We start from the raw sequence: 24,192 nt of genomic DNA on the forward strand, positions 1-24,192 counted from the left end.
GGGGGTCTTGGCTTTACAGCTTTGCCGAGCGGCTACTTGGTCTGGGTCGAACACGTTTGCAAAGTTCTACAAGTTCGATCAGTCAGTCAATCAGTTCTGCAGGAGCCTTCGCACTCTCCCTCCCTTTCTGGGAGCTTTGGTACATCCCCATGGTACTAATGTGAACCCCAGCATCCTCTAGGATGTAAGAGAAAATAAGAATTTACTTACCGATAATTCTATTTCTCGGAGTCCGTAGTGGATGCTGGGGTTCCTGAAAGGACCATGGGGAATAGCGGCTCCGCAGGAGACAGGGCACAAAAGTAAAGCTTTTACAGGTCAGGTGGTGTGTACTGGCTCCTCCCCCTATGACCCTCCTCCAGACTCCAGTTAGGTACTGTGCCCGGACGAGCGTACACAATAAGGGAGGATTTTGAATCCCGGGTAAGACTCATACCAGCCACACCAATCACACCGTACAACTTGTGATCTAAACCCAGTTAACAGTATGATAACAGAGGAGCCTCTGAAAGATGGCTTCCTAAACAATAACCCGAATTAGTTAACAATAACTATGTACAAGTATTGCAGATAATCCGAACTTGGGATGGGCGCCCAGCATCCACTACGGACTCCGAGAAATAGAATTATCGGTAAGTAAATTCTTATTTTCTCTATCGTCCTAAGTGGATGCTGGGGTTCCTGAAAGGACCATGGGGATTATACCAAAGCTCCCAAACGGGCGGGAGAGTGCGGATGACTCTGCAGCACCGAATGAGAGAACTCCAGGTCCTCCTTTGCCAGGGTATCAAATTTGTAAAAATTTACAAACGTGTTCTCCCCTGACCACGTAGCTGCTCGGCAGAGTTGTAATGCCGAGACCCCTCGGGCAGCCGCCCAAGATGAGCCCACCTTCCTTGCGGAATGGGCCTTAACAGATTTAGGCTGTGGCAGGCCTGCCACAGAATGTACAAGTTGAATTTTGTTACAAATCCAACGAGCAATCGACTGCTTAGAAGCAGGTGCACCCAACTTGTTGGGTGCATACAGTATAAACAGCGAGTCAGATTTTCTGACTCCAGCCGTCCTTTAAATGTATATTTTTAAGGCTCTGACAACGTCCAACAACTTGGAGTCCTTCAAGTCGTCTGTAGCCGCAGGCACTACAATAGGCTGGTTCAGGTGAAACGCTGATACCACCTTAGGGAGAAAATGCGGACGCGTCCGCAGCTCTGCCCTATGTCGAATGGAAAATTAAATAAGGGCTTTTATAAAACAAAGCCGCCAGTTCAGATACTCTCCCGGCCGAAGCCAGGGCCAGTAACATAGTCACTTTCCATGTGAGATATTTCAAATCCACATTCTTTAGTGGTTCAAACCAATTGGATTTGAGGAAATCTAAAACTACATTTAGATCCCACGGTGCCACCTTAGGCACCACAGGAGGCTGTATATGCAGTACTCCTTTGATAAAAATCTGGACCTCAGGGACTGAGGCCAATTCTTTTTGGAAGAATATTGATAGGGCCGAAATTTGAACCTTAATAGATCCCAATTTGAGACCCATAGACAATCCTGATTGCAGGAAATGTAGGAAAACGACCCAGTTGAAATTCCTCCATCGGAGCACTCCGCTGCTCGCACCACGCAACATATTTTCGCCAAATACGGCGATAATGCTTCGCGGTGACTTCCTTCCTTGCCTTTATCAAGGTAGGAATGACTTCTTCTGGAATGCCTTTTCCTTTTAGGATCTGGCATTCAAACGCCATGCCGTCAAACGCAGCCGCGGTAAGTCTTGAAAAAGACAAGGACCCTGCTGAAGCAGGTCCCTTCTCAGAAGTAGAGGCCACGGATCGTCCGTGACCATCTCTTGAAGTTCCGGGTACCAAGTCCTTCTTGGCCAATCCGGAGCCACTAGTCTTACTCCTCTTTGCCGTATAATCCTCAATACCTTTGGTATGAGAGGCAGAGGAGGAAACACATATACGGACTGGTACACCCAAGGTGTTACCAACGCGTCCACAGCTATTGCCTGCGGATCTCTTGACCTGGCGCAATAACTGTCCAGTGTCTTGTTGAGGCGAGACGCCATCATGTCCACCATTGGTTTTACCCAACGGTTTAATAGCATGTGGAAAACTTCTGGATGAAGTACCCACTCTCCCGGGTGAAGGTCGTGTCTGCTGAGGAAGTCTGCTTCCCAGTTGTCCACGCCCGGGATGAATACTGCTGACAATGCTATCACGTGATTCTCCGCCCAGCGAAGGATCCTGGCAGCTTCTGCCATTCTGTTTCTTGTGCCGCCCTGTCTGTTTACATGGGCGACTGCCGTGATGTTGTCCGACTGGATCAACACCGGTCTTCCTTGAAGCAGAGGTTCCGCCTGGCTTAGAGCATTGTAGATTGCTCTTAGTTCCAGAATGCTTATGTGAAGAGACTTTTTCAGGCTCGACCACACTCCCTGGAAATTTCTTCCCTGTGTGACTGCTCCCCAGCCTCTCAGGCTGGCATCCGTGGTCACCAGGATCCAATCCTGCATGCCGAATCTGCGGCCCTCCAATAGATGAGCCTCCTGCAACCACCACAGAAGGGATACCCTTGTCCTCGGCGACAGGGTTATCCGCAGGTGCATCTGAAGATGCGACCCTGACCATTTGTCCAACAGATCCCTTTGCATGGAATCTGCCGAAAGGGATTGCTTCGTAAGAAGCTACCATTTTTTCCCAGGACTCTTGTGCATTGATGTACAGACACCTTTCCTGGTTTTAGGAGGTTCCTGACCAGGTCAGATAACTCCTTGGCTTTTTCTTCGGGAAGAAAAACCTTTTTCTGAACTGTGTCCAGAATCATCCCCAGGAACAGCAGACGAGTTGTCGGCATTAATTGGGATTTTGGAATATTCAGAATCCATCCGTGCTGCTTTAGCACCTCTTGAGATAGTGCTAAACCCATCTCTAGCTGTTCTCTGGACCTTGTCCTTATTAGGAGATCGTCCAAGTATGGGATAATTAATACGCCTTTTCTTCGAAGAAGAAATATTATCTCGGCCATTACCTTTGTAAAGACCCGAGGTGCCGTGGACAAACCAAACGGCAGCGTCTGAAACTGATAGTGACAGTTTTGTACAACGAACCTGAGGTACCCCTGGTGTGAGGGGTAATTGGAACGTGGAGATACGCATCCTTGATGTCCAAGGATACCATAAAGTCCCCTTCTTCCAGGTTCGCTATCACTGCTCTGAGTGACTCCATCTTGAACTTGAACTTCTTTATGTACAGGTTCAAGGACTTCAGATTTAGAATAGGCCTTACCGAGCCATCCGGCTTCGGTACCACAAAAAGAGTGGAATAATACCCCTTCCCTTGTTGTAGAAGAGGTACCTTGACTATCACCTGCTGAGAATACAGCTTGTGAATGGCTTCCAAAACCGTCTCCCTTTCTGAGGGGGACGTTGGTAAAGCCGACTTCAGGAAACGGCGAGGTGGCTCTGTCTCTAATTTCAACCTGTACCCCTGAGATATTATCTGCAGGATCCAGGGATTTACCTGCGAGTGAGCCCACTGCGCGCTGTAATTTTTGAGACGACCGCCTACCGCCCCCAAGTCCGCTTGCGAAGCCCCAGCGTCATGCTGAGGCTTTTGTAGAAGCCGGGGAGGGCTTCTGTTCCTGGGAAGGAGCTGCCTGTTGCTGTCTCTTCCCTCGTCCTCTGCCTCGTGGCAGATATGAATAGCCCTTTGCTCTCTTATTTTTAAAGGAACGAAAAGGCTGCGGTTGAAAAGTCGGTGCCTTTTTCTGTTGGGGAGTGACTTGAGGTAGAAAGGTGGATTTCCCGGCCGTAGCCGTGGCCACCAAATCCGATAGACCGACCCCAAATAACTCCTCTACGCATCGCCTGTCCACTGTCGTGTCCATAAAGCTCTTCTGGCCGAAATGGACATAGCACTTACCCGTGATGCCAGTGTGCAGATATCTCTCTGTGCATCACGCATATAAAGAAATGCATCCTTTATTTGTTCTAACGACAGTAAAATATTGTCCCCGTCCAGGGTATCAATATTTTCGATCAGGGACTCTGACCAAACTACCCCAGCACTGCACATCCAGGCAGTCGCAATAGCTGGTCGTAGTATAACACCTGCATGTGTGTATATACCTTTTTGGATATTTTCCATCCTCCTATCTGATGGATCTTTAAGTGCGGCCGTCTCAGGAGAGGGTAACGCCACTTGTTTTGATAAGCGTGTTAGCGCTTTGTCCACCCTAGGAGGTGTTTCCCAGCGCTCCCTAACCTCTGGCGGGAAAGGGTATAAAGCCAATAACTTCTTTGAAATTAGCAGTTTTTTTATCGGGGCACCCCACGCTTCATCACACACGTCATTTAATTCTTCTGATTCGGTAAAAACTACTGGTAGTTTTTTCACACCCCACATAATACCCTGTTTAGTGGTACCTGTAGTATCAGCTAAATGTAACATCTCCTTTATTGCCAAAATCATATAACGTGTGGCCCTACTGGAAAATACGGTTGATTCGTCACCTTCACCACCGGAATCAGTGCCTGTGTCTGGGTCTGTGTCGACCGACTGAGGCAAGGGGCGTTTTACAGCCCCTGACGGTGTTTGAGGCGCCTGGACAGGCACTAATTGAGTGTCCGGCCGCCTCATGTCGGCAAACGACTGCTTAAGCGAGTTGACGCTATCCCGTAATTCCACAAATAAAGGCATCCATTCTGGTGTCGACCCCCTAGGAGGTGACATCCTCATATTTGGCAATTGCTCCGCCTCCACACCAATAACGTCCTCATACATGTCGACACACACGTACCGACACACAGCAGACACACAGGGAATGCTCTATACGAAGACAGGACCCACTAGCCCTTTGGGGAGACAGAGGGAGAGTCTGCCAGCACACACCAAAAAGCGCTATATATGACAGGGATAGCCTTATGATTAAGTGCTCCCTTATAGCTGCTTTTATATTGATATATTGCCATTTATTTTGCCCCCCCTCTCTGTTATACCCTGTTTCTGTAGTGCAGTGCAGGGGAGAGACCTGGGAGCCTTCCTGACCAGCGGAGCTGTGACAGAAAATGGCGCCGTGTGCTGAGGAGATAGGCCCCGCCCCTTTTCCGGCGGGCTCGTCTCCCGCTATTTAGTACATTTAGGCAGGGGTAAATATCTCCATATAGCCTCTGGGGCTATATGTGAGGTATTTTTAGCCTTTTTAAAGGTTTTCATTTGCCTCCCAGGGCGCCCCCCTCCCAGCGCCCTGCACCCTCAGTGACTGCCGTGTGAAGTGTGCTGAGAGGAAAATGGCGCACAGCTGCAGTGCTGTGCGCTACCTTAAGAAGACTGCAGGAGTCTTCAGCCGCCGATTCTGGACCTCTTCTTGCTTCAGCATCTGTGAGGGGGCCGGCGGCGTGGCTCCGGTGACCATCCAGGCTGTACCTGTGATCGTCCCTCTGGAGCTTCATGTCCAGTAGCCAAGAAGCCAATCCATCCTGCACGCAGGTGAGTTCACTTCTTCTCCCCTCTGTCCCTCGTTGCAGTGATCCTGTTGCCAGCAGGAATCACTGTAAAATAAAAAACCTAAGCTAAACTCTCTAAGCAGCTCTTTATGAGAGCCACCTAGAATTGCACCCTTCTCGGCCGGGCACAAAAATCTAACTGGAGTCTGGAGGAGGGTCATAGGGGGAGGAGCCAGTACACACCACCTGACCTGTAAAAGCTTTACTTTTGTGCCCTGTCTCCTGCGGAGCCGCTATTCCCCATGGTCCTTTCAGGAACCCCAGCATCCACTTAGGACGATAGAGAAAATAGGATTTTAATTACCTCCCGGTAAATCCTTTTCTCGTAGCCCGTAGAGGATGCTGGGCGCCTGCCCAGCGCTTCGTTTTCCTGCTATCGTTATTTGGTTCAGTACAACTTCGTTTTAGTTGAGTACTGCATTGTTACTTGGTAAGTAATGTTTCAGCAGTTGTCGAGTGTTCAAGCTAGTTAGCTTGATGTGCCTTGTATGTGTGAGCTGGTGTGAATCTCGCCACTATCAGTGTAAAATCCTTCTCTCAAAGTTGTCTGTCTCCTTGTGCACAGTTTCTATACTGAGTCTGGTAGGAGGGGCATAGAGGGAGGAGCCAGCCCACACTCTCAAACTCTTAAAGTGCCAATGGCTCCTGGTGGACCCGTCTATACCCCATGGTACTAATGTGGACTACGAGAAAAGGATTTACCGGTAGGTAATTAAAATCCTATTTTTACATAGTAAGCAGGCAGAGTGCCCTTTTTACACAGTACACAGGCAAAGTCCCCTTTTTACACAGTACACACAGTGCCAGATACACATTACCCCACAGTGATACATATTACTCCACAGTGCCAGATACACATTACCCCACAGAGATACACATAGCCCCACAATGCCATATATACATTTCCAGATACACATCGCCCCACAGTGATACACATTGCCCCATAGTGCCAGATACATATTGCCAGATACACATTGCCCCACAGAGATACACATTGCCCCACAGTGCCACTGCCAGATACACATTGCCCCACAGAGATACACATTGCCCCACAGTGCCACTGCCAGATACACATTGCCCCACAGAGATACACATTGCCCCACAGTGCCACTGCCAGATACACATTGCCCCACAGTGCCACTGCCAGATACACATTGCCCAACAGAAATACACATTGCCCCACAGTGCCACTGCCAGACACACATTTCCCCACAGTGATACATATTGCCCCACAGTGCCGCTGCCAGATACACATTGCCCCACAGTGCCACTGCCAGATACACATTGTTGGGTCCCCCCCACTGCTCACGATGGCCGCTGCAATGTGATAATGTGAGGGGAGGAGAGCACAGCGCAGCGCCTCTCCTGACCGGCTTCAATGCACCATGAAGTCTGGTCTCCGGCTGCTGGCCGTGGGTATCTTGGTGCTGGTTCATTAGCCAACCAGAGCTCGTGGACCGGCAGCCAATCAGGAGCCGGTCTGCAAGCTCTGATTGGCTAACAAACGTAACCATGGAGACTCGCCCCGCCGCCGACGGAGAGTGGAGACTAGACACTGAGCACATTGAGGGGCAGGAGAGGAGCTGTGCTCTCCTCCCCTCACATTATCACATAGCAGCGGGGTGGGGGACGGCCCGGGTGCCCGAAGCAGAGCAACAGTAGTGGGGGCGAGTGGTCATGATGCCCTGGCTGCCAGTGGCGCCCCCCTCTGCTGGGCCTGCCAAGGTGCCCATGGCACGTACCCTGCTCGACCCCCCCTTAGTTACGCCACTGATTGCAGTTGAAAGCTGATGCAATGCAAGATCACTGAAACTCTGTTCTTCTAACACCGCAAGGTCTTGCGATAACCCTACGCAGCCCTTAGGAAAAGAACCATGTACAACAAATGCGCATATTCAAAATAAATAATCCCAAAATGTGGAACATCAATAATAAATCAAAATTAAGATTGACTAATTGGTGCCATTCATTTGAGTGAGTCCCGAACATGATATAATTGAGAAGAACCTCTCTATAATGCTCCATCAGAAAATCTCACTTTTACCACTCCGGCAGTTGCGCTGGATTATGATTCAGTCTCTTCTGACTTTGGCCACAAATGTGGTCTCTCCCCACTTTATCAAAAAACACTTTGTCAAAATAACAATTTCCATTTCCCCCATTGCGGCTATGTTTTCACAAATCTGTTTGTGATGTTGAAGCTTGTTTCATATCTGCTCTAGGCTTTCTTTTAAACCTAGGATCAAGTACAGCAGCACCCCTGGAATTATACGGAAGCACCCCTGGATGCATAGGCAGCACCCCTGGAGAATTACACAGTGCAGCAGACAGGCAACAGCCCCCCTGGACTTAACGGCAGTGGGGCAGCACCCCTGGAATGATGTGGCAAAGAAAAGATGTGCAAGATGGAATTGTCCTTGGGCCCTCCCACCCACCCACCCTTATGTTGTATAAACAAGACATGCACACTTTAACAAACCAATCATTTGAGCGACAGGGTCTGCCACAAGACTGTGGCTGAAATGATTGGTTTGTTTGGGCCCCCACCAAAAAAGAAGCAATTAATCTCTCCTTGCACAAACTGGCTCTACAGAGGCAAGATGTTGTCCTCATCCTCAGATTCCCACCCCTCTTCAGTGTTTACATCCTCATCCTCACAGAGAAATAATATTCAAACAAACCACATCATTTAGGAGTCAGTGGACTGCTTACGCTATTACCCAAAGTTTCTGAACTTGACAATGACTTATGATGAATGCACTGTAGGTGACGTATAAGGGGGGATGTTCCTAGGTGGTTAACATCCTTACGCCTACTTATTATGGATTGACAAATGCAACAGATGGCTTGACACCTGTTGTCCGGATTTGTGGAGAAATAATACCACACCGAAGAGGTGTTTTTTTGGGCATTTTGCCCAGGCATGACTATTAGCTTTTTCATCCCATGGACAACAACTGTCTCCACTGAAACCACATCACCATCAGAATCCTCATCGTCAACATCCTCCTCAGCGCCAGCTACACCAATATACTCCTCAACCTGGTGTACTTCTACAGTGAAATCCTCAGTCTCAATATCAGCAACTGGACTGGCGGTGCTCCTCCCAGCACTTGCAGAGGGAGTGCAAATGGTGGTAGGAGCCTCCTCTTCCCATATAGTGTTGTGAAGGTCAGGTCTAGACATTGCAACCGCGGACAGTGCCAGCACCCCTGTATTTTCACAACACCCCTCTAATTTTACAGCATACAAGACAGGACCAGTGTACATTTATTTTCACTGCACCCCTGTATTTTACAGCATACAGGACCAGTGTATATTTATTTTAACAGCACCCCTGTATTTTACAGAATACAAGACAGGGTCAGTGTACATTTATTTTAACAGCAGCACCCCTGTATTTTTACCACATACAGGACCAGTGTACTATTATTTTAACAACAGCATCTCTGTATTTTTACAGCATATAGGACCAGTGTACTTTTATTTTAACAGCAGCACCCCTGTATTGTTAAAGCATACAGGGCCAGTGTACATTTATTTTAACAGCATCACCCTTGTATTTTTACATCATACAGGACCAGTGTACATTTATTTTAACAACGGCACCCCTGTATTCTTACAGCATAGAAGACAGGGCCAGTGTACATTTATTTTCACTGCACCCCAGAATTTTTACAGCATACAAGACAGAGCCAGTGTACATTTATTTTAACAGCAGCACCCCAGATTTTTCATAGCATACAAAACAGGGCCAGTGTACATTTATTTTCACTGCACCCCAGATTTGTAACTGCATACAAGACAAGGTCAGTGTACATTTATTTTAATAGCAGCACACCAGATTTTTTACAGCATACAAGACAGGGCCAGTGTACATTTATTTTAACAGCAGCACCCCAGATTTTTACTGCATACAAGACAGGGCCAGTGTACATTTATTTTAACAGCAGCACCCCAGATTTTTTACAGCCCGCACCCCTGTATTTTCACAGCATACAGGAGGACAGTGCCCCTGCCCCCTGTACAAAACAGTGACAGCAACACCCATGTACAGCTGCAGCACCCCTAAGAGCACTTGAAACACCAGTTACAGCCAGGACAGCAACCCTAACAGCACAAGTACATCACAGTGACAGGAACAGCACCCCTACAGAGCACACACTGACCCACCCGACGCCACCACCTACAGAGAGACAGAGGTATGTCTTCCTCACTATCCCAGTCTGGAGTGAAAATGGCGGAGAAGCGCGGCTGTTTATATGGAATCTAAAACCCATGAGAATCCGACAGCGGGATGATGACATTTTGCCTCGTTCTGGTTTCCAAGTCTGGCGGAAAGTCCCAAGTCAGACTCTGGCTCAGAACGGGATATTCGTGGGGGTTCAGTTCTCTGAGCAAGGCAGGAGAAACCCGAGCCGCCGCTTGGATTCACTCAGATCCCTGAAGTTCAGATTTTAAAAAAACTGAGTCTGCTCATCTCTAGTGTAACTAAATGCAGACTTCCCTTGGCACTTTACTGCACAGTGGTAAAGAATAAATGCTATGCCACTTCCACTGGAGCTTGATAAAGGACTCAATATATAATAGGTACCACTGTTCTTCAAAGCTTTGTCGCTAGGCAGGCTGCACTTTGTTAAAACTGCGGTGTATCAATCTCTGCAACAATGGAAGTGTGAAAACATTGCGAAGTGTATGTTTCAGCTACTAAGATAAATCAAGTTTTATATATTGTATGTATAGGAAACATAAGTAAAATATCAGAGCAGTAACTAGACATTTTGATGCCCTGTGCTAGAAAGAGAATTGGTGCCCCCTCCCTCCCCCTATTTAAAATAGGGACAGTGTGCACCATAAAAATATAGGAATGTAGCTTCATGGGGAAGGGGCGTGGTCACAAAATAATACCAATTCATATTACGCCACACAGTAGTGTCACTTATACACATTATGCCAGGTAGAGCCCCCTTTTACACATTACACCTGAGCCCTCTTTGACACATTACGCCCGACAGAGCCCCTTTAGACACATTAAGCCAGACAGAGCCCCTTTTACACATTACGCCAGACAGAGCCCCGTTTACACATTACACCAGACAGAGATCCCTTTTACACATTACACCAGATACAGCCCCCTTTTACACATTACACCAGATACAGCCCGCTTTTACAGCCCGAGGGAGAGAGAGAGAGGGAGAGTGAGTGAGAGAGAGTGTTTGTGTGTGTGTTATACTTACGTTTGACTCCAAAGCGGCAGATTCCACCAGTCGACTGTCTCTGTCCTCCTCTCCTTTCCGACCTAACGCTGCGGCTCTTTGCGGCACAGGGCACTAGGAGTGGTCTAGGAGAGATGACATCTCACCCAGAAGATGCTGGGGTGGAGCCGGATTGTGAAGATAAGCTGCAGTGCTGCCTGGCTACCGATGTGAGAATACGTAGCTGGGCAATGCAGCTGAGCTGTAATATACAAAAATATCAGCACTTCCCCTTGTAAATTAGGTGTATGAGTGTGTTCTTATGATGCCAAATGGGGTGAATACTACAGCATCCCCCACTGTATTTATGAAACTGTACAGTAAATAGGTTTACCCCGGCACAAAATGTGTTCAATAAATGTGTGTGGACTCCGAATTTATGAAAAACACAAAATATTTATTTAAAAAATATAAAACACTTCAGTAAATTATTGGTGCACCAACAAAGACATATTCAATACTTGTTTAAAATTAGGTCCTATGATTTTAACACAGATACAATAAATTTTAAATTAAAAAGTCCATATGTGCACTTGGTGAAGAAATGAGTGCTATGTTGGGTACCTTAATGAAAAGTCTCCTGCTTCATTGGTGGTTTTGTGAAGAACAGCCCCTCTTGGTGAGGTGGGTGTTTCTCAAGCAGTACTTTCAGCTGATGGCCATGCACTGATGCTGTTCGCTCCCAATGTGGAGTAATCCACACGTCTGACTCCTGTCAGTGTGTTAGTGCCCGGTTTCCGTTTTATACTGCACCTTACTTGCTCCTTGCTCCCGGGTCGGCATTCAGAGTTTGGGCTCAGTGGTAACTTCCAGTTTGCAACTTTGGAGTTCACTGATGGGCTGCAGGGTGCAATGAGCTACATGGTGCGCGGGCGGACTACACAGAGGTAGCGGCACGGCCAAGCAGGTGTTACCGGTGGCTCTGCGCTCACAGTGCATATGTGCTGTGTGCCAGGCGAAACTGGCACAGCACTAGTTGTGGCCCTGTAAAATATACGTAATTCAGACTTCATCGCTAGGCTGCGTTTTCGTACAGCGGGCGGTCAGGTCTAAACTGCGCATGCGTAAGCACTGCAATGCGCAGGCGTGTTGCACAGGTACAAAGCGGATTGCCTCTCAGTGATGGGTTTGTGCGAATGATCCAGTCGCACGGGCATTCGCAAGGAGATTGACAGGAAGAAGGCGTTTGTGGGTGTCAACTGACCGTTTTCTGGGAGTGTTTTGAAAAACGCAGGCGTGTCCATGTGTTTGCAGGGAGGGATCCTGACGTCAATTCCGGTTTCTGACAGACTGAAGTGATCGCAGCGGCTGAGTAAGTCCTGGGCTACGCAGAGACTGCACAAGATCTGTTTGTACAGCTCGGCTACACATGCGTTTGCACACTTGCACAGCTAAAATATACTCCCCCTGTAGGCGGCGACTATCTGTTTGCAGCAGTGCAAAAATCACCAGCTAGTGATCAGGTCTGAATTAGGCCCTTTGGGGGTCATTCCGATCCGTTCGCACGCAGCGGTTCTTCGCTGTGCCGTGGACGGGTCGGAACTGCACACGCGCATCGTTGCCAAGCGACGGACGTCGCCAGGCAACGGAGCGCCCAGCAAAAAAAAAAAGACGCAGCGCTGGACGGAAGAAGATTGACAGCAGAGATGCGTTCCGGGGCGGATACTCACCGTTAGAGGCCGTTTTTGGGGAGTGGTAAGAAGAACGCAGGCGTGTCCAGGCGAACGGAGGGCAGATGTCTGACGTCAGGACTGGGACCTTTATCGCTGGATCCGTCGCGCAGGGTAAGTAGCTGCAGGGCTGGTCTTGTTTTGCAGGAAACTTTTTAAGTATAGCAGGGCTGCACAAGCGATCGCAGCCCTGCTTATGCTAAAATACACTCCCCCATAGGCAGGGATTAGTTGATCGCAGCAGCAGCAAAATGTTGCTGGCTGTGATCAACTCGGAATGACCCCCTTAGTGTAGAGCACTACATTCCTCTACTGTACATAAAAGCAGCCGTACAAATGTGTTGCTACAAAATGCCAGAAAATTGTGCATACACAATTTTCTGTGCTTTACTCTGACCAGTCAGAGGCAAACGCAGGATCTAGTCGGCGGGGTTTCCGTGTGTATGTGTGAGTGTATATATATATATATATATATATATATATATATATACACACACACACACACACACACACACACACACACACACACACACAGTATGTATGTATATATATATATATATATATATATACATACACACACACAGTATGTATATATATATATATATACACACACACGTGTGTATATCTATATATATCTATATCTAAGCGGTCTAAATCCCAGTTAAAGAAAAAACTCCCTTTAGGGGTGACCACCCGAGCAAAAGCCAGCTCGGTGGAAGACCTCGGACCAGACGCGGAGGAGAGTGGGCAAGGCAAAGGAAAGCGCAAATACAAGAAGAAAACGTAGTATTCAATTTGTCATCCAGAGAATTCACACCGGATGAAATATCGGTGCTCAATAAAGGCTTATCTTTTGTGCCCACTAATCACCCCAACGAATTCAAGAACAAAGTGGACCTTTATCACCTGAATAGTCAGCTCAGACTCAAAGAATACTTTGGTGTCACACAGCCGCCACGCATACAGAAATTGGGTATCAAGAAACCTTCAACTTTTGATCCTATATCAAATAATCCAGCCATTAGATGTTTTACCTCTCAGCTGGGTAAGTCTATGGAAAAATGTGCCGAGGTGAAGCATCCTACACATAGCAATCTGACCAAGGGTGAGAAAATCGCCCTCAAGAGTTTGAGTGCCTACACCGATATCACTATCCGCCCAGCCGACAAAGGCGGGGGCATTATTATCCAGGATCTTTCTCAATATAAATCTGAAATTGAAAGACAGTTAAACGATCCAAAGGTGTATGGGCTATTGGATGCTGACCCTACTCTCATCTTTAAGAAGGAACTTGATACTCTCCTCTCTGCAGCAGTTGTGAATAACATCATCACACAGAAGATACAAGACTCGCTCACTGTTGATTATCCCAAGATCCCGTTGATCTATACTATACCCAAATTACATAAAGATGCAAGCAACCCTCCGGGTAGGCCAATCATCTCCGCCCGAGATTCTTTGTTTTATGGAATTTCAAAATTCCTTGACTTTCATTTGCAGCCCGTAATTCAGAACGAAAGAACATATCTGAAAGACACCACATCCTTTTTATTAAAATTATTAAACATCCCTCAGGTGGAGTCTCACTGGTGGATGGCCACCATAGATGTGATAAGCCTCTATACCAGCATTCCGCATGACAGAGGGTTGGCTGCCACTAGGAGGCTTCTTACCAATAATTCATCATATAATGGTCCTGATTTAGATTTTTTCATGTCCCTTCTCGAACTGACCTTGACTAGGAATTATTTCCAATATGATGGGAAATTTTATATCCAAAGACTTGGCTGTGCGATGGGTTCTTGCGTAGCACCCAGCTACGCTAATGCGTTCATGTTTGCCTTAGAGCAAGATTTGTTTTTTTCAGACCCCAGATTTGGATTACCCATCCACAGTTTCTATAGATATATAGACGACATCTTTGTCATATGGACTGGAAGTAAAGAACAGTTTTCCTCGATGATGCTATTTATCAATCAAGCGGATGATAGCATCAAATTTACATATACGACCAGTAACTGTACTATCCACTTTCTAGACGTCTCCATTACAATGCAGGATGGACGGTTCAACACGACAGTGTATCATAAACCAACCGACCGCAATACACTTTTGAGAGCTGAAAGTCATCATCCATGGTCTCTAAAACAAGGATTGCCATTTTCACAGTTCATGCGTGCCCTCAGAATTTGCAGTGATCCCCAGGATCTCAAAATACAACTCAACCTGATGATGAACAAATTCATTGCTAGGGGATACAACCCTATATCCCTAAAGAAAATCATGCTTCAAGTGTTATCCATGTCCAGGAACAAATCTTTGGAAGAAAAACTTGCTTCGGATCATCATGACTCAATGATCTGGGTCACGGATTTTTCCACGGCTAGTGGAGAGATCAATTCAGCTGCCAAAAGATTATGGCCCTTGGTGAATTCAGAACAAGAATTACCAGCTCTCTATAACAAACATTTGATGATTGGCCAGCGACGGGGCAAGAACATAAAGAACTATGTAGTACACAATGATGTTTCCAAATTAAAGGGTACACCTTCGGAACATTTTCTATCCAGAAAACCGGGTAACTACCGCTGTCTCGGGTGCACTACATGCAACTATCTCGACACGGGAGACACGTTCTCACACCCTAGGTCAGGCAAATTGTACAAGATCAGATATCCTTTAACCTGCTCATCCAAGTATGTTATATACTACATTAAATGTCCATGCGGACTATTATACATCGGTAAAACGATCAGACAATTCAAGGAACGCATGGCCATGCACAGAACGGCCATCAGACAAGCCCTAGAAGGAACGGATCAAGATCAACCAGTGGCCAGACATTTCAAGAACTTCAGACACAATCTGGCGAGTTTAAAATACAAAATGATAGACCATGTACCCCTCAACAATAGAGGGGGGGACAGGGGACGTCTATTATTGCAAAAGGAATCAATGTGGATATATAAATTACAGACTTTGCACCCGTCAGGATTAAATGAGCAATGTTCCTTTAATTGCTTTATTTGAGTATAATCCGTTTTGTCTTCCAGCCTGCATTAATAGTATTTGTTTACCTAGTCTGTATTAATAGTATTTTTCATGCAGTCAGTCTAATAGTATTGCAGATACATTGTATCAAGTAGATAATTTTAGCTGCATGGTCTGTTTGCAGTGTGGTGACAGCTTCTACGTGTTTTTTGTTTTTTTGTTTATTGTATGTAGCTATGGTGATGGTAGCACTATCAGCAATACGTCCGCGTTGCCTAGAGACGGTACGTCAGCGCTAGTCGCATGTCAGTGACGTCATCACGTCTCTCCGTGGAGCGGGACGGCAGCCAGCGCACAAACCTGGGTGAGTGTTTAAAAGTGTGATACATTTCATTGTTTGTTTTTATCCTTGAAAAAATGTCATAAAGACATGGGCCCTCATTCCGAGTTGATCGGTCGCAATGCGAATGTAGCAGAGTTACACACGCTAAGCCGCCGCCTACTGGGAGTGTATCTTAGCTTCTTAAAAGTGCGACCGAAGTAATCGCAATATTGCGATCACAAACCTCGTAGCAGTTTTGGAGTAGCTTCAGACTTACTCTGCCTGTGCGATCAGTTCAGTGCTTGTCGTTCCTGGTTGACGTCACAAACACACCCAGCGTTCGCCCAGGCACTCCCACCGTTTCTCCGGCCACTCCTGCGTTTTTTCCGGAAACGGTAGCGTTTTCAGCCACACGCCCCTGAAACGCCGTGTTTCCGCCCAGTAACACCCATTTCCTGTCAATCACATTACGATCGCCGGAGCGATGAAAAAGCCGTGAGTAAAATTACTTTCTACATAGCAAAGTTACTTGGCGCAGTCGCAGTGCGAACATTGCGCATGCGTACTAAGCGGATTTTCATTGCGATGCGATGAAAAATACCGAGCGAACAACTCGGAATGAGGGCCAAGAAACGTTGGAGATACATCCAGGCTATGTGACTTATTTTGGTCTGACGCCGGAGTGTTTATGCTATCTACCAGTCTGTGAGTGCGACTCATCTTCTTGGTGCATGTCTATTACACTGAGCGGGCACCACAGCAGCTGTTGGAGGTGTTGGAGTGCCGGACAATCATCTGGGCTATATATCTATATCTATATATATATATATGTGTATATATATATATATATATATATATATATATATATTGCACACACACATATGTAAATGGTTGATTCTATTTCGGAGTGGGAGAGGGGACCTTCTGACGTATCTAGGGGAGGAGTCACGTCACCAGGGGGAGGGGCTACGGGCGAACAGAGTACCCGAAAAGTACCCTCCGCTCACCACCTGATTACTAAAGGTAATAGTTGTTGGCGTGGATAGTAGAGGAACTATCCCGCTGGCCTTGCTCCTCCCCCTTGTGTTGTGACTCCTCCCCCAGACGGAAAAGGTCCCTTAGCCCACTTGATTCTAGCATCTACCATATTTAAATGTACTGTACCATTCATCATGGGCTGGGAGGCGGAAGCAGACTGGTGGCACTGTGTGAGGACGGAGGGAGCTACTATGGCTGAGCATGCGCAGCCAGCAGCTCCCCCGGGACACTCTCTATACAGAGAGCTACATACAGTAGCTCTCTGCTGCAGCAGCTCCGCTAACAACTTCATTGTAGTAAATGTGGGAGCCTTGCAGGAGTAGGGGTCACTGATTTTTTAAGTAGGGGATCGGTATGAAGAAACTGCAATGAAAAGTGTTCAGCTGAACAAGTTTTTGTTTTTATTTCATCTGTATGTTAAATACCATATTGTTAAGTAGGAGCCAATAGAGACAATGAACTACTGTACCAGGCAGATAATATTAAGATGTCCATGGGTCTTGAGGGAGTATAAATGTACTTAAAATGTAAGGATTAAGGGGGTCATTCCGACCTGATCGTTGCTGTGCTAAATGTAGCACAACTATGATCATCTTCCCTGACATGCAGGGGGACGCCCAGCACAGGGCTAGTCCGTCCCGCATGTCAGGCCACCCCTCCCCCCGGCACAAGTACAAAAGCATCGCACAGTGGCGATGCTTTTGTACTTGTATAGTAACTCCCAGCCAGCACAGCTCCTGCAGCTGGCCGGGAGCTACTCGTCGCTGCCCGGCTCGCATCCACCTGCATGTGACGTCACGCAGCTGCTGCGACCCGCCCCCCACACGGTACTGTCACGCCTGCGTTGGCTGGATCATGCCCACAAAATGGCGGCCAAATGCCGCCGTGCCGCCCCCTCCCACCCAGCGACTGCCTCTGCCTGTCAATCAGGCAGAGGCGATCGCAGGGCAACGACAGCCGCCGGCTGTCAGCCATGCGCCGGCACACTGCGGCGCTGGCGCATGTGCAGTTCTGACCTGAACGCTGCGCTGCAAAGAACTGCAGTGAGCGTTCAGGTAAGAATGACTCCCACAGTTGGAAAGCACTTGGCTACAGGTCAATGGGCCTAATTCAGACCTGATAAAACGCACAGCAGCCGATCAGGTCTGAACTCATACCTCCCAACACCTCCTCCAGGAGGGACAGAATGCTCTGCTCCTGGGCTTCCTTCTTATTTATGATTGCCATCACCTGTGCTGAAACACCTTTCATATACATTAACCTGTTCAACACAGGTGCAGACAATCATAAAGTAAGAGGAAAGTCCAGAAGCAGAGCAGAGCATTGTGTCCCTCCTGGAGAGGGTCATGTTGGGAGGTATGTGAACTGCGCATCGCCGCTGTGCGATGCTTTTGTACTTGTGCGGGGGTCGGGCCTGACATGCGGGGCAGACTAGCCCTGTGCTGGGCATCCCCCCGCATGTCTTTGTGACTGATCGTAGATGTGCTAAATTTAGCACATCTACGATCAGGTCTGAATTAGGCCCAATGAACTCTACGGATTATCTTAAATTCCAGTTTGATTAAAGATGTTTTAGACCAGTGGTTCTCAAACTCTGTCCCCCCACAGTTCGCATTTTCAGGTCACCTAGCAGGTGCACAGGTGTAGTCATTACTCACTGACACACTTTAAAACATCCACAGGTGGAGCTAATTATTTCACTTGCGATTCTGTGAGGAGACCTGGAAAATATGAACAGTTTGGGGTCCTAAGGACCGAGTTTGAAAACCTGTGTGTTAGACAATATCTGTAATTGTGAGTGTTATACATACAGTATTTTAAATTAACATACTTACCCCTTTTACACTCGCAGAAAAATCCCGGGATATTGCACGTGAACGCGCATCATCCCGGGATTCTTCTCAGTTTAAATGGGTACAGGGACAATTTCCCGGGACGAGCATCCCGGGATTTCATCCCAGGTCAAAAGCAGGGTTGAACCCGGGACCGTCCCGGGAAGCTGCCAGTGTAAACGGGTATACCGGGTCAAGGCGACCCGGCACCCGTTCTCTTCATAGGAGGAGGCGGTGCTTGGAGAAGATTATCTCCAAGCACCGCCTCTGGGAGACTCGGCGGTGACGTCACTGACCCGGCAATATGCCGGGTCAGCCCGCTAATGTGAAAGGGTCATTCCCGGGAATGTGTCCCGGCAAATATACCGGGACACATTCCCGGGAATGAACTTTCCTGCGAGTGTAAAAGTGGTATTAGTGGCCTTTTAACTGAAGAAATTTATTTCTCAGAATATAGGGGGTAATTCCAAGTTGATCGCAGCAGGAAATTTTTTAGCAGTTGGGCAAAACCATGTGCACTGCAGGGGGGGCAGATGTAACATGTGCAGAGAGAGTTAGATTTGGGTGTGGTGTGTTCAAACTGAAAGCTAAATTGCAGTGTAAAAATAAAGCAGCCAGTATTTACCCTGCACAGAAACAATATAACCCCCCCAAATCTAACTCTCTCTGCACATGTTATATCTGCCCCCCCCTGCAGTGCACATGGTTTTGCCCAACTGCTAACAAACTTGCTGCTGCGATCAACTCAGAATTACCCCCATAGTTTAGAAATTAAAATCATTGGTCCATTTTACCCACAGTCAAGTGAACAACATCACAATCTGTTCATGGAAAACATTACAAGAAATAAAATGAAGTCCCACACAGCAGATGCACTTACTGTATACTAATGGAATTTCCAAAGAGACAGTTACAAGTTGGATGTGATGTTTTACCGGGTTGGACACTTAATACCAGACAATAAAAAAATCAGGCTGCAATGCTTAAGGCAATCTATCAACTAAAAGCATGTTTTAAACATTGAGTGAGGCTATCATATAATCTTACATTAAAGTACTAATTAATTTCCATTTGTTTTATTCATTAGAAACAAATGACGTAGTCATTGCGTAGTATAACATTTTTTATTGTCAAGTGTTAAATGTCTTTCCTATTGATTGCATGGGGGTAGTTGGGTATGCACTGCAGTCATATCGACAAGTGAGGTCAGTATTGTAACTGTGTCTGCATCATACATGTCTATAGTGAACAAAATATTTCCAGTTTTGGTGCGCAAAAAAAAACCCCTATATTGCAGCTAGTTATGTATATCGGAGTAACGCATCCAAGTTACTCAGAAACAGTAGATAGAAGAAAGGATAGATATACACACTCCAGCGCTAAGGAGAGTACCACATTCACAATTTATGCTCAAAAAACTCCATACAAAACACTTATCACCAGTGTGAAGAATAAGTTGAATAATAATACTTAACGTTAAGGGAGTAATAAACACAAAGTTTGGATTGAGCTTGATATTATTTCCGTAATGGCAAATGCAGCATATGACGGGTGCATCAGTTCCAGGTGGGCAATGGATCTTTCATGTAGACTCCATAGTAAGACAAATGGCACCATAAAAAAGAAATATAAATAGTGCAAGTATGTAAAAACAAACAAAGTTTTAATACAAGTATGCACTTACAAACATTTGACAAAACACAGCATGATGGGTTCCCCACTGGCAAAACAGCATAGGTAGGCTCCTGATGTTCGTGGAATTTCCAACACTCACTTCCGGAATGTGAGTGCTGCAGCAAACCCACGATCTCCAGCCACGCAGGGTGTCCCTCCTAAAGCCACGCTAGACGCGTTTCAGACCAAAGTCCTTACTCAGTAGCGTGGCTTGTGCTCTCCTAGTTGTCCTTATATTGAGAGGAGACAGGTGTTCCCAGTCCCCGCTGATCGGCGCCGTCCGCGCGCCGTGCATGCGCGTCAAGACCGGAACCGGAAGTGACATCGCGATTTGCGTTCCACTCAGCCGGAAGTAATAAGCTTGCGTTCCACAGTCCGTTTCTATGACAGAAGTCACTAAAGACAGTCCAAATACCAGTTCATCATAGTAAAACCGGAGCTATGTCTTTTGTGCAGTCAGAATGTGCTGGTTCCCTGTTTAAAAGCCTGAGAGGCAGTGGGTGGGGTGCTAATCCAGAGATGAGGGCTGTCCCAAAGTGCAGTACATTCTGACTGCACAAAAGACATAGCTCCGGTTTTACTATGATGAACTGGTATTTGGACTGTCTTTAGTGACTTCTGTCATAGAAACGGACTGTGAAACGCAAGCTTATTACTTCCGGCTGAGTGGAACGCAAATCGCGATGTCACTTACGGTTCCGGTCTTGACGCGCATGCACGGTGCGCAGACGGCGCCGATCAGCGGGGACTGGGAACACCTGTCTCCTCTCAATATAAGGACAACTAGGAGAGCACAAGCCACGCTACTGAGGAAGGACTTTGGTCTGAAACACGTCTAGCGTGGCTTTAGGAGGGACACCCTGCGTGGCTGGAGATCGTGGGTTTGCTGCAGCACTCACATTCCGGAAGTGAGTGTTGGAAATTCCTCGAACATCAGGAGCCTACCTATGCTGTTTTGCCAGTGGGGAACCCATCATGCTGTGTTTTGTCAAATGTTTGTAAGTGCATACTTGTATTAAAACTTTGTTTGTTTTTACATACTTGCACTATTTATATTTCTTTTTTATGGTGCCATTTGCCTTACTATGGAGTCTACATGAAAGATCCATTGCACACCTGGAATTGATGCACCCGTCATATGCTGCATTTGCCATTACGGAAATAATATCAAGCTCAATCCAAACTTTGTGTTTATTACTCCCTTAACGTTAAGTATTATTATTCAACTTATTCTTCACACTGGTGATAAGTGTTTTGTATGGAGTTTTTTGAGCATAAATTGTGAATGTGGTACTCTCCTTAGCGCTGGAGTGTGTATATCTATCCTTTCTTCTATCTGCATCATACATGTCGACATCTGGGAAATGTGAATGGGCATTGAGCCAACATAGTGAAAATGTTGACATCACTATTAGGGTTTGCAGATTGTTTATTTGCTTAAAAGTATTTATAAATATCTCCTGGCCCCATTTGCAGATACTACGCATACATGACTTTTCAGATGAGCATGCACAATGCGGAAACAGATACTATGCTTGCAGGACTTCCTGCAGCCCACCAGCGAGGGATTGCAAGATCCCTCCCGGCAGGCTGCCCCCAATGGACTAATGCAGAGACTTCCAAACTCAGACCTCAAGACACCCAGGTCCAAGTTTTAAGGATATCTATGGCTGAGCACACAACAGCCGGTGGGTCATGGTCAATGTCACGAGATTCAGCCGTATGCAGCATGCAGAATCAGCGATCACCGGTGGGTCCCATCTCACATTTCAGCTGAAGGGGCGGGTGCACCATTGCTTGCTGCAGCACAGGCTGAGCAGTACCAGATAAGAACCAGCATGTCCTCTATTACAGGTTTTAGCAAGTCTCCTGGGATAGAGCCAAGAAACTATGCAGCAGTAGCAGATGTGCGGCAGAGTTCCATTGGAAGAACAGCGGTCACACTTGGATCACGCTGTGAACCATACAGGTGCTGCTGTACGTGCAGTGCCCATCCTGGAGCCTGGATGCAGGCGTCTCCATTGCCTCTGGGAGTTATGCCCCTGAGTACATTCCAACGGCACGTAATTCTGCCCTTAAACAGCATTTTCTGCATATTTTAAGGGGCAGTAGTGATTAATAAACACAGTACCCAAGTTAAACCAGTACTCCTCTTGACTGTAGAGAATAGTGAGTAGCTATGTATGCGGGTGGCACTTGATATACCGGCTGTTGGGATTCCGACGCTCAGCATATCGACGCCGGAATCCTGACCGTCGGTATACTGATAAGTATTCTCCCTCTTGGGGTGTCCATGACACCCCTGGAGGGAGAATAAATAGTGCGGCGCGGATAGTGCACCAGCATGCCTGCAGTGTGGTGAGCGCAGCAAGCCCGCAAGGGTCTCTTTTGCGCTCACCCCACTGCTGGCATTCCTGCCGTCGGGATCCTGGCGCTGGTATGCTGGGCACCGGGATCCCAAGCGCTGGCAAATCATACCACACCCATGTAAGCAACAGTGTAAGTGCCTTACATCAATAGTGAGCAAGTTGTAGTTCCAGCGTTCGTCCAGCTCATCCAATGATATGGCAGTTTAGAGAAATATGGCAGTTTAGAGAAATATTTCTGAATGTTGAGTAAACTGGTTGGAGTAGGCAAACCAGAAGTAGTGGGAAAGCAGTACCATAAGTAACGTCGTGCTAAAGCGGGAGTTAGGTGCTCGAGCAGATGCCAAATCAGAGGATTAGCAAGCATGCAGATTGGTGTCAGTCTGTTGCAGGGCCGGCGCTACCACTAGGCAGCTTTAGGCAGCTGCCTAGAGCGCCGGCCGCTGGAGGGCGGCACTTAGCAGCACAACTAGGAGTGAGCGGCCTCCACTTTCCCCCCACAACCCACGGCACCGTTTGTTTGTTTTTTTAAATATAATTCTGTGGGTTCCGGAGGGTATTGAGGATAAGTGCGGCATCAGGCAGGAGCAGGCGCCCGCGGGGGAGGCAGAAGCAGGCGCCCACCTCGCGCTATCTGCAGCGCACTGTGAACTCGGAGCCGGCGGCAGCACCAGGAACAGTGCCTCCCCGCCAGCAGCAGCCGCCCGTCCGTCCCTCACCTGCTGCTCTGCACTATGGAGCCGCCGGCAGCAACAGCAGCAGTGAGCCGGAAGATGGTGGCAGCAGCGGGGAACAGTACAGCTTCCTGGCCAGCGGTAAGATGTCGCTTCCTTGGTGCGATGGTGGGGCACCCGGAGTAGTGGCTGCCTGGAGTCACACCCCGGGGGAACTGGTAGTTGCAAAAGTGTGCACTGAAGGGGGGAGGGGGGTTGGATTTATGTACAGTATGTATGAAGACATTATGTGTATATAGATGTATGGAGACAGTGTATGTATGTGTGTATGTATGGAGGCTATGTATGTATTTATATATGTATGTACATATGGAGGCAGTGTATTGATGTATGTATGGAGGCAGTGGATGGATATATGTATGTATGGAGGCAGTGTATGTATGTATATATGTATATACATATGGAGGCAGTGTATGGAGGTATGTATGGAGGCTGTGTACGTACGGAGGCAGTGTATGAATGTATATATGTACGTATGGAGGCAGTGTACCGATGTATTGTATATATGTGTGTATATACGTACGTACGTACGTACGTACGTACGTACGTACGTACGTACGTACGTATGGATGTACTGTATATATGTATGGAGGTAGTGTATGGATGTATATATGTGTGTATGTATGGAGGCAGTGTATGGATGTATATACGTACGTACGTACGTACGTACGGTGCAGTGTGTGTATGAATGTATATATGTATGTATGTATGTATGGAGGCAGTGTATCGCTGTATTGTATATATGTGTGTATGTATGTACGTACGTACGTACGTACGTACGGAGGCAGTTTATGGATG

General features: G+C 47.1%; 1 protein-coding gene across 7 annotated transcripts in view; it reads left to right on the forward strand.

The window, feature by feature from the left end:
* The window catches only part of LOC134969376 (uncharacterized), a 229,414-nt gene that overhangs the window by 180,795 nt on the left and 24,427 nt on the right, over positions 1–24,192 (forward strand). For 4 of the 7 annotated variants that reach the window (XR_010189463.1, XM_063945301.1, XM_063945300.1 and 1 more), the window contains one exon: positions 15,663–15,792. The exons of the other annotated variants lie outside the window; for them this stretch is intronic. Coding sequence is in view for 3 of the 4 variants with exons in the window: in XM_063945301.1 (XP_063801371.1) it covers positions 15,732–15,792 (61 nt within the window). In the remaining variant the exon portion in view is untranslated. The remainder of the gene's footprint in view (positions 1–15,662; positions 15,793–24,192) is intronic. 7 annotated transcript variants of the gene reach the window in all.

This window comes from Pseudophryne corroboree, chromosome 11, assembly GCF_028390025.1.
Source record: "Pseudophryne corroboree isolate aPseCor3 chromosome 11, aPseCor3.hap2, whole genome shotgun sequence".
Lineage (NCBI taxonomy): Eukaryota > Metazoa > Chordata > Amphibia > Anura > Myobatrachidae > Pseudophryne > Pseudophryne corroboree.